The sequence below is a fragment of the Oculina patagonica genome, chromosome 12 (genome assembly GCF_052425735.1).
Source record: "Oculina patagonica isolate OP01 chromosome 12, crgOcupat, whole genome shotgun sequence".
NCBI classification, from domain to species: domain Eukaryota; kingdom Metazoa; phylum Cnidaria; class Anthozoa; order Scleractinia; family Oculinidae; genus Oculina; species Oculina patagonica.
In genome coordinates, this window is record NC_135769.1 from 18,948,443 (window position 1) to 18,958,870 (window position 10,428).

The following is a 10,428-nucleotide window of genomic DNA, read 5'->3' on the forward strand; positions in this document are numbered from 1 at the left end:
ACACTCAAGTTGTCTTACACCCGCTTTTAGTGAAATGTGCATAATGGCTATCCATCGACATCCATCTTTTGACGTGCTAAACAAACAAGACGGATCGAAATCCGTAAATCACAGCCCACTAGCATGACCTTCTGAACTTTCGGGCTCATTTGCATGAAACCAACACTGGTATACATCGGTTTTGATTGGCTCATTTCAAACAGCAGGTTGAAAGGCGACATTAAAATATGTATGTAGAAAGATGGCTATGCACATAACAGCACAATTTAATATAACCACAATGACAGCTTGATCATCTTGGCTCATAGCAGTATGTTAAGTAATTCTGACTGATCAATAATTTCTATCTCCTAATTATATAATAAAAATTTTGGTTTGTATCTGATCTAAAAATGTTGGTAAAAACGTTTAAAACTGAATTTTCGGTAACTCTCTGCTACCTTCATCAGAGTTAACATTGGTTCAGTATTTGCATAATAAGTTTTTTATACATCGCCAGTCTCTAGGGATGTTCCCAATGTTAAATAAACTTGTGGGAAATGCACATGCTCATTCACACAGTTAATGTCCTGGATAGAATGTAGCGCTTCTAAGAATAGGCGTTGTTGACTATTGTTGACATTTCTTTCTAAAATTTCTACATAATCTGGATGAATGTCATGGTCTGTTGTTTCCGCGTGAAATCTTATCGCGCTTTCGTTATTAGATCTTGTGCCTGGCTTGTGTTTCTAATTATATATGTGCCTGGCTTGTGCTCCTAATTATATCTTTGTTTTTTTTTTTTTTTTAGATCGCTTTCCCTCCTCTCTTCACTGATGTCCCTTACAAGAGTTAACAATCATAACTTATTGTTGCACCAAGATTCTTTAAACGTAACCATGGATACCGTTCCTTCCTAAGTTCTTTCTCACAGTGTAACAGCTGATAGGGACTTTGTTGTAATGACACTTTGCTAGATGTTATAAATATTGCAATTTTTACGCTATTTTGTTTTATTTGTCCAACGTCTCACCAACGCCGTGTTTATGAGTCTCCAAGCAAAACATGATTAAGTTTCCTAATCACATTTAACTTCAAGACCCTGAAGAATCGAGAAAAATTCAACATCGTTAAAACGTCTCATAAAGCAACGAAACGTCTGCATCAAAACACTGAAAATATTTCAAACTGGCAAACGACGCTGTCAGTAAGTCACAGTGTATTCTTTGTCAACATTTTTCAGAAAACATTTAGACACGGCATGAAATATGCACGGTTGTACGATCCTGTACACTTGTACATTTTGTGTGTGCTAAAAAAAGTTTGATGTAAAAAAGGTTAACTTTGATATTAGATTTTGTACTGTCAGTCTGTCATGTTCTGTGACCTTCGCGCATGTTTATATAAGAAACCATTGTCGCAATAAAGTAGAAATTTCCTTATGCATTTGTGTTGTTGGGTCTCTGTTATGTTTTCTTGTTGTTGTTCTTGTTTTTTTTTTCAGGAATTACGAAACAGATATTTAAAGGAGCTATGTAAAGATATATAATGTCTTCCTTTTTGCGTCGTACAAAATTACTTTTTAACCGAGAAAAACACCCTAAAGCCTAATAGCTCTGGATGGGATGCTAGTCGCCGGTTTCACCGCGGTCAAACGTCTCAGGCAGCTTTTATTTCCATTTTGGCGTTTTTTGTTCATATTGAAGTGTTAGTATGAACAAGGATAGACAAAATAGTTGCTGAGTGTAAACATATTCCCATTTCCTCAGGTAAACGAGTGTTTTTACTTTTTAAATGTTCCGCATCTGAACCAAAGTGCTTTGACAAATGGCATCGACAAGTCCGCATATCGCTATTTTCAAACACGTAGAACTTTTTTAGTAAAGCTCCAAAAAACTTAGTAAACCCTTATGGTTCAGATGCGGAACATTTGAACTGTGAAAATTAAAACCTTATCTTTGCAGTACTTTCCTTTTTTTTGCATATTTCTGTTGTTTGACCGCGGTCGAGTCGCCGGTACCGCTCGCCGGGAGCGCTCGATCCGGAGTCCAGCGCACTAATCATTAGGCTACCGCGCCTCCCATACCCTTAAAGGTAATAATAAACCTTGAGATGGAATATGTACGAAGAACGTAATACGTAACTTCCAATACAGTAAAAACCCGCGTATAAGAACCTAACATTTAAGAACCTGTTAGGCTAAAATTTCATTTTTAAGCACCCTTCACATAAGAACCATTTTAGGCTAAAATTCTAAAACAGGTTCTTATTTTCAAAAAAGAAAAAATTATCTTCTCAAAAAGATCTTCTCAAAAATATATCTATAACACAGTCTCTACACATTATGGTTACAGCATAGTTACATAAAACTTGTCCTCCTTCAATATAATTATTTTATTATTATTATTTCTTGAACAAAAGTTAAGAACCTAGTTAGCCTAATTTTACACTAAATACCATTTATATAAGAACCTGTTTAGGCTAACTTGAAATAACCTAGGTTCTTATACGCGGGTTTTTACTGTAACTTCAATTGTAAAGAAACGAACAATGGAAAGAGTAATATGAAGTATGGGATAACGTCGCAATCACGGTATGGTACTCGAGGGGGAGAGCATATAATTGGCGAGTGAAAACCGGAATGGTCGCCGGCACGGAAAAGAGAAATCGGTAGAAACATTACTGATTTGCCTTTGCCCGTTAGTGATCTCGCCCAACTCAATTGTATGCCCCTGGGTCACTTGGGATGTAATTAGTTCTCAGTACCAATTAGCTGAACTTCATTACAGTAGATGATCGTGCCGCTTCTCATTTTATAAAGCTCAAATTGCTTATACGAGTATTAAACGTGTCATTTCTGTGCTGTGTGCCTAGTGTCCACTGATTTGTCTCTGTTTAGTTTAGCCCTCTGTACCAAAAAGCTAAGCTTATGCTTTTGTTGTCGAACTAATAACTGGCATCTTAAAGATCGGCGTTAATTGTATGGTGTTAATCAATCATTTGGTTTTTCACTTAAAAGTTGTTTGGTGGGTTATGTAAGAAGTTAGGCACGTTTTTTGGCAAAGATTTTGTGATTGACTTAATTGCACATGTGGACACGAAATAAAATCGTAATCCAACGCATTAGTTTGAATTTCGGCAATATGACAATGGGCTGTTTTGTTAAATCATTTCCCTTTAGAAAATATCGTTGCTCGTCATTTATTAGAATGCCTTGAGCCCTACTTCTTCATTTTCAAACTTTTTTCTCCAATATTTCCTGAAAATTAATAGCGTTTTTTTTTCGTTATTTTATTGGGCCTGTCATAAAAATTGATAAAATTCTAATGAGCTCACGATCATGAAAACAATTTTATTTTTAGAATTTAATTAACACTGAAGTAACATAAATTTTAATAACTGGCTGAAACTGTCCGACTTTTTGTCTTTTCGGCTTTTGGTTATGTGCAGCCGACTAAAACTTGAAATAATTTTCCCGTTCCCGCATAGCGAAAGTTATTAAATACTGGAAGTCGACTTCTGCAACTATTTTTACGCTCCATTAACATCAACTGTCTATACTTCAACCTTTCTTTGAAAGAAGTCAGAAAGGTCGTGAAAGAGTTATAAATAAGCTTAGATTTTCATTTTGCTTCGAGCTGTTCCTAAACAATAAAAGCGACAACCGAAAAAGGAACAATACAAAGTAATTTTTTTCGGCAACTTTAGTTTGTATGACAGGGTGGACATTGCAATATCATGTGTGATGAATAAGCCCCATTATTTGCAAATTAAACCCCTCTTAACAAGGTGCTGGTTTTGTTTACTGTATGAAGAACGTGAAATTAGCTTGAAAAGTTACAAGCAAAATTGTGAGGAGCGAGCCCTTTTAGTTGAAAAACGAAACATCTAGATCTTTTCTAAAAGAAGCCCTTTAAATGTTTTTTCGTCCTTCAAAAAGAAATCATTTTAGAACGATCAGGTCCATTTCAGAAAAACAAACTACTTAAAGAAACAAAAGTCGGCGAGGGCAAAGAAAACTGTCTGCATAAATTTTAATGATTATCTAATTCACTAATCCTCACCAACAAAAGCGAAGTGGAATCATTTAGATATCATTCTCTTACTGTTTATTCGCGTATACCGGTGAATGTCAGTTATTTGTCTTGAGCTCGAACTCAAAAAGCGATCGTTTACGGTTCGGGATAACTGATATCAACTTTCCATAGAAGAAGGTTTTTAGCTGTAGGCGAAAAAAAGAACGTGCCGATAATTGATTATTGCACGGTTGAAAAGGCTCTTTTTTGGCTCGCCTAATGACATCTGAATTTTTTGTTTCGTGCAGTTAATAAACCCAACGCCGAGCCTTTACATAACAATTTAGTCCACAAGGGAATAATCTTGTTGGCTTTTAATTGGCTACTAGCTTTCTCATTATCGACAGACAGCCAACTTGTCCAAATCCTTCTTGAATGAGTCTTTTGCATAACAGAGATTATGCCAAGTGGCTGATTTGAAGCTCATAATCGCTTCACTTCCTAACGAGACGTTCTTGTTGTTGTGCAATGTGGGAGCCCTTGTTTCCAGGCAAAAGAAATTTTCACGGAAACTTTCGAGATTAGTGTATTCCTGTCATGGATCCGGTCACATCCATGAAAATTATCGTTTTTCCGAGCCTTGAAGACAAGATTTTTGTTGGGGACAAGAGAGGGTTTTGCCCGGCGTCTTCAAGCGTGTTTAACAAGCCAACAAAGTCGGGAGTCCTTCTCGACGGCAGACAAACAAAAAATGGCGAACGAACTGAATTGAGAATTCTAGCAGACGAACGAAAGAATTGCAAGAACAGAAGACAATTTAGCTGCCCGAAAATCATCGATTTTAACACGCTGAAATCGTTCCAAGAAATTCAACCCATGCACAAACCCAGACGCATCTTCAATGGGTTCTTCCCTTCCAGGGTCAGATCAACAACTACTGGTTTACCGAGTGCTTATAAAGAAGGACAAGTAAGTTCGAGCTTTTTTACCTTTCTGATATAACGTTAATAGAAGGGGATACTTAATAAGATGATTAAAACGTTTAGTCTCCACAATCGAAGTTGCCATGCGACACAGTGTGTTATCAGCGGGGGCAACCCATTCGGAAATATTACAGACGACCTTTAAAAATTGTGTTTCGCTGCTCACGGAAGAGCGGGCTTATTTTAGCATAGTTTTTCCTGACTGAGTTGAATACAGAATTTTTTGAGTTATCCCGTTGAGCCTTTCGAATAATCATTTTGGATCTTTCAAAACGACTACAAAAGCTTTTCTTACGCTTAAGTACGCATGATTTAATCTGAAAGGCATTTTGCCTAATGCAACATAGCCTTTAGCTTTGATCGAATTTTATAGAAATGCGGTATATTCTGCGTTATATAAATACGTTTTTGAGGTTTGAATAAGAATTACTGACACTACTTCAGTTTATAAGGGTTAAATAGCACCAGCTTGTAAAATGGTTTACATAGTATCCACACTCTTATGCAATGTATGTGAGCGCGTTGGCCTTGCATTGAAAATCATTCTTCAAAGCAACCTACACTAACATTCGATCCGAAAAGGAAAACGTTATGGTCGTAGTGAAAATACTGGAATAACTAAGATGTCGTGAGCTTTTTGTAGGGATCAAAGTCTTTCTTGTTTATATTGCTAGATGGCGCTTTTACTTTAACGAGACGTTATGGGGAAAATTAAATCTTTCGAAGAACAGATTCGTTCACCAAAGCTTCCGTAGAATTTGTATTTTCCCGAAAATCTAGCTACAGCGTAGTCGGCCTTTTTTTCGTACTTGACGTAGCACCCTTTAGATTCCTGGCGACTTCAGTTTTTGTAGAAAAGAAAGTCGATTTTATTCTTAAAAATAACAGAGAATTCTAAATTGATGTCTGAAGGCAACTCATATCCTCCGTTATATGCCGCTGATATAGTAGGAAGCAATCAATATCTGAAAATTATTTTCTTTCTCTTTGATATGCCTTCAAACTGCGACAGAACATTTTTACATGTATATAACTTACCAGACAGTTTTTTCATTGTTTTTATGAAGAAAAAGGCAAACATTTTAATTATTTTAGCACGATCTGTATATTAAGAGATCATATATTGATTACTACGTGGCGACAGTTATTAGATCTTCGTCGCAATTATCATTGCAGGCTTTCTTATGATAGTAATATAACTTTTTTGTTGTTGGTTAGTCGAAAGTAATTTTATCATGATAGGAAAGAAAACTATCTTGCTAGCAGAGCCTTTCTTAACTCCACGCAGGGTGCAAAAAATTCGAAAACCTTCACTATTGCCTTCGCCTAGAAGGTTGAAAAAAGAAATATCATTGATATTGTTTTATCGGGGTTCTGGTTTTTTTTTTAAGAACGGGAAGTAAAATAGTCGCCAAACATCTTAAGATCGAAACAACATCATCGTTTTAATCCCATGTCAGTTTACACAAAGACTAGGACTGGGAAACTAAACAGTTCAAATTGATTGGGTTGAGACCCACAGTCTACTGAGACCTACTGAGTTTTTGTAGCTTGATAGTGAAGAGAACTAAATTTAAAGATTTAATCGAGAAAAAGTGAGCTATTCCGGAACTGAGGACAATTTTCTTTCTGATCAGCAAAAAGCACCGTGTCCGACTAACTGAGCAACTGACTGACTTTACTGTTCTAATTGTATGTCGAGCTGTGTAGCATGGTGTCGCTGGCAGGTTCCACCGCTGAGTAAAGGTGAAGTCTTGTCAGATGCAAGCGTTCACAATAAAATGAGTTTTCTGAGGTCTTCGAAGTTGTTCACAATCGCAGTTATTTCTGTGCACGCTTTTGCTAGTCATTATCACTTCCTAATGCGAATTGTCGAGTACCACTATTCTCAAAAAGAAGCCATAATTATTTATTGAGTTTTAGAGTGTCTAAAAATCATGCGCAAACTAAACAAACTTCGTTAAAAATAATATTACAGAAAGTAAGCATGGCGTGTTTATTTTTCCCGCGAACGGCAAGAATTATACTTCTGCCGTCTGCAGTTTGGCGTTTCATACGCGGAAATGAGTAGTTTTTGTTTGTCGTGAATGTGGGATTTTTTCCCTATTTTTATGAGGGATTAATTTAAGAATTCGATAAAATGGTAACAAAATGAAAGGCAAGCTCGCGTTTGCCGTTAGCCGTATAACGTCATGCTTAACCTCTTTGCGATTTTCCGGCAGCCTGTAATATTCTGGGCATTCAAAAGATAATCCCAGTAGTGAAGTAGTCATTCTTTTTGTAAAACGTCACTTAACACTTACGTTTTTTTTCCTATTTTTAAGGAAACTACACTTGAAGAGCTCGTTCCCAATCCAAACTGTCCACCTTGTCAAGACGGGGCAGTGCTCTCTCGCACCGCGACTTCAAGGAACAGCAGTTTACGATCCGAGCCGATCACATTGCCGAGTGAATCCGAGCCCCGACTGTCACCACGGCTAAACACAAAAACAGACTCGAGGAGGGTGGTGTACTCGTTGAGAAATGGCTCTCCCTCTCCCTGGGTCGACAGATACAAGCTCAAACAGAAGTCAATTTCAGCATCGACATTTGTGGATCTTAAAAACCGTACAGGCACTGCTGAAGATCCGCCAGTTCGAGGATTTTCAAGATAGTAATTAATTTATGGACTAATAATAAAAGAATAGTTATTTGTTTTGTTAAAGTGAAACAAGAATTCAAGTGTCTAAATTATGAATGTTGTCTTTTTCCATGAAGGGGAAGTTAGGTCATCTTTCTTTTCGGGATTCAAAATGAAGGCCTTTGCCATCCTCACAGGTTTTAAGTTATTGTCAGAAATGAGCTTCTTTGGCCGTGATAAAAAAGTAATATAAATAATAAGAATGAGCATTTTATTTATAAAGAATGTGACGTACTTTTTACCGATAACTGAACAGCAATGTTTCGTTTTATGTACTTAAATCAGTTGTTGTGCGGGTGTGTGTTTCCTTTCGAGGAGAACTTTTAAAAAAATGGGTTCTGTAGATTTTAAATAGCATAATGCGACAGTTTTAGACAGACAGGTCCATGTAAATAAATGAAACAAAATAACTGAATTAAAGGGAAATGTTACGAGTTTTATTTTCTGTGTGTCAGTTTGATGATTAAGATAAGTAAATGTAGCGCGCGAGGAAAATGCGTGCTCTCTACGCCCTGATCAGTCCCCTCGTTGAAAATCACGGCTTACATTACCATTTGGTACATGATTCTCATGCCGGAAAATCTACCGTTAAATTCCGAAATAAAGACCCCCCCCCGTCCCGGAAAATAAACTCCCAAATTTCTGACGCAAAAACCCTTCCGATAATAAGCTCTCCCAAATATAAGCCAATGGGCTTATATTCAGTTATAACTCTTACAGAATTGAAAAGATATAACTTTTCCTGTCATTAAAGATGTGAATATTGTTCATCGTGGTGTAAGATAGGTAATGAACGTTTATTCGTTTGTCTCACGATAGAATCGCTTTGAGATGTTGATCGCGACGTTTCGACTGCAATACTGCTAGTCTTCATCAGGCGATGAGGTCGATTGTTTACGCGTCGCTGTTTATGCACGTTGGTTCGCTGTGATTGGTGCATTTCGATCCTCATTATTATTCCGACTAACAGATGGTGTTCCCTCATAGGTCCGCTTTGTAGTTGAACGGCTGTTATGCTTTCTGATCGTAGGTATCCATGCTTCAGGAATTTCATTTCCGCTATCTCTATTGATGTTATTAGAATGAAGTCTTATTTGGATAGCCTCTTTGACCCTGCGTGTGTATCGGTGAGGGTCACGATCGATAAACTTGACTTGATTCCATAAAGGAATATGCCCCGTTTCGTTTGCGTGCTCCGAAACTGCGGAGTTTTGTGTATGAGCAAGCCTTATGTCTCTGTCGTGTTCTTTCATCCTGTCTTGCATCGCTCTCCCTGTTTCCCTTATATATACTTTGCCGATAGTGACTGCAAAAGTACAGTTTGGGCGTTTTTGGAAAGATGCCAACACATGGATTCAGCCTTATGTTCACTCCAGGTCCAAACAAATCGAACAAGAAATTGCACCATAAGGCACTGAAAATAGCGACCTGGGACCCATGTGTTGAAATACTACCATGTAGATTAAACCTTCTTTTAATACAGAATCAGCTAAACTTGCAGTTTGAGACTTAAAATGCACAGTGTGGGCCTTTTTGGACGAACGCCAACACGTGGATTCGGCCGACTGTTCACTCCAAGTCTAGAAGAATCGAACGAGAAATTGCTACATGAGGCACTGAAAATGACGATTTTGGGCCCTTGTGATAGAATACGTCCACGTTAATTAAAGCTTATTTTCACTCCAGATCCAGCAAAACCAGCCAGTTAGAGACTTGAAATGTACCGTTTGGGCCTCTTTGGAAAAATGTCAACACGTGGATTCAGCCTAATTTTCATTCCAGGTCGAAAGAATCAATACGAAAAAGCTACATGAGGCACTAAAAATGTTGAAATACCACCACGTACACTGAAGGTTATTTTCACTCCACATCCAGCAAAACCTGCCGGTTTGAGACTTTTAATATACATGCTGTGTCTTTTTGGAAAAATCTCAACACGTGGATTTACCCTAATGCTCACTCCAGTAAAGAAAACGAATACGAAAGTGATTTTGGGCTCTTGTATTGAAATACCACCACGTAGATAAAAGCTTCCTATCCCTCCAGATCTAGCACAACATGCCAGTTTGAGAATATAAATGTACAATTTGGGCTTTTTTGGAAAAATGCCACCACAAAGATTAAAGCTTATTTCTACTTTAGATCCAGCAAAACCTTCCAGTTTGAGACTATAAATGTACAGTTTTGGCTTTGTCGGAAAAATACCAACACGTGGATTCAGCCTCATATTAACCCCCAGCTCCAAAAGAATCGAATAAGAAAGTGCTACATGAGGCACTGAAAATAACGATTTTGGGCTATTGTGTTGAAATACCACCGCGTAGATTAAGGCTTATTTTTACTCCAGATCCAGCAAAACCTGTCAGCTTGAGACTTGAAATGTACAGTTTGGGCCTTGTTGGAAAAACGCCAACACCTGGATACGGCCAAAGGTTCACTCCAGGTCCAAAAGAATCTAACAAGAAAGTGCTACATGAGGCACTGAAAATGACGATTTTGGGCCCTTATGATGGAATATTTCTACGTTGATTAAAGCTTATTGTTCAGTACAAATCCAGCAAAACCTGCCAATTTGAGACTTGAAATATCCAGTTTGGGCCTTTTTGAAAAATGCCAACACTTGGATATAGCCTTATGTTCACTCCAGGACCTAAAGAATCGAATAAAAAAGTAATACATGACGCACTAAAAATGACGATCGTTTAGCCGTGTTGAAATACAACCACGTAAAAAAAGCTTATTTTCAGTCCAGATCCAACAAAAGCTGGCA

General features: G+C 37.6%; 2 protein-coding genes across 2 annotated transcripts in view; both read left to right on the forward strand.

Moving 5' to 3' along the window:
* LOC144632527 (splicing factor 3B subunit 5-like) overlaps positions 1–1,421 on the forward strand; it is a 19,379-nt gene extending 17,958 nt beyond the window's left edge. Inside the window, exon 6 of the mRNA XM_078491194.1 lies at positions 791–1,421. The gene's annotated coding sequence lies outside the window, so the exon portion shown is untranslated. The remainder of the gene's footprint in view (positions 1–790) is intronic.
* A 2,680-nt stretch (positions 1,422–4,101) lies between these two features.
* LOC144633052 (uncharacterized) lies at positions 4,102–7,979 on the forward strand. The gene is made up of 2 exons (XM_078491823.1): positions 4,102–4,964; positions 7,303–7,979. Exons 1-2 carry the CDS (start codon positions 4,593–4,595, stop codon positions 7,630–7,632), a joined length of 702 nt encoding a protein of 233 aa, XP_078347949.1. The 5' UTR covers positions 4,102–4,592; the 3' UTR covers positions 7,633–7,979.
* Positions 7,980–10,428: the final 2,449 nt, after the last annotated feature.

Excerpts from the sequence above, each read along its gene's own strand:
- LOC144633052 (XM_078491823.1), top strand. The coding sequence starts at position 4,593 with ATGGATCCGGTCACATCCATGAAAATTATCGTTTTTCCGAGCCTTGAA. Across the intron at positions 4,965-7,302 it reads GTGCTTATAAAGAAGGACAA|GAAACTACACTTGAAGAGCT; the intron begins GTAAGTTCGAGC and ends CCTATTTTTAAG.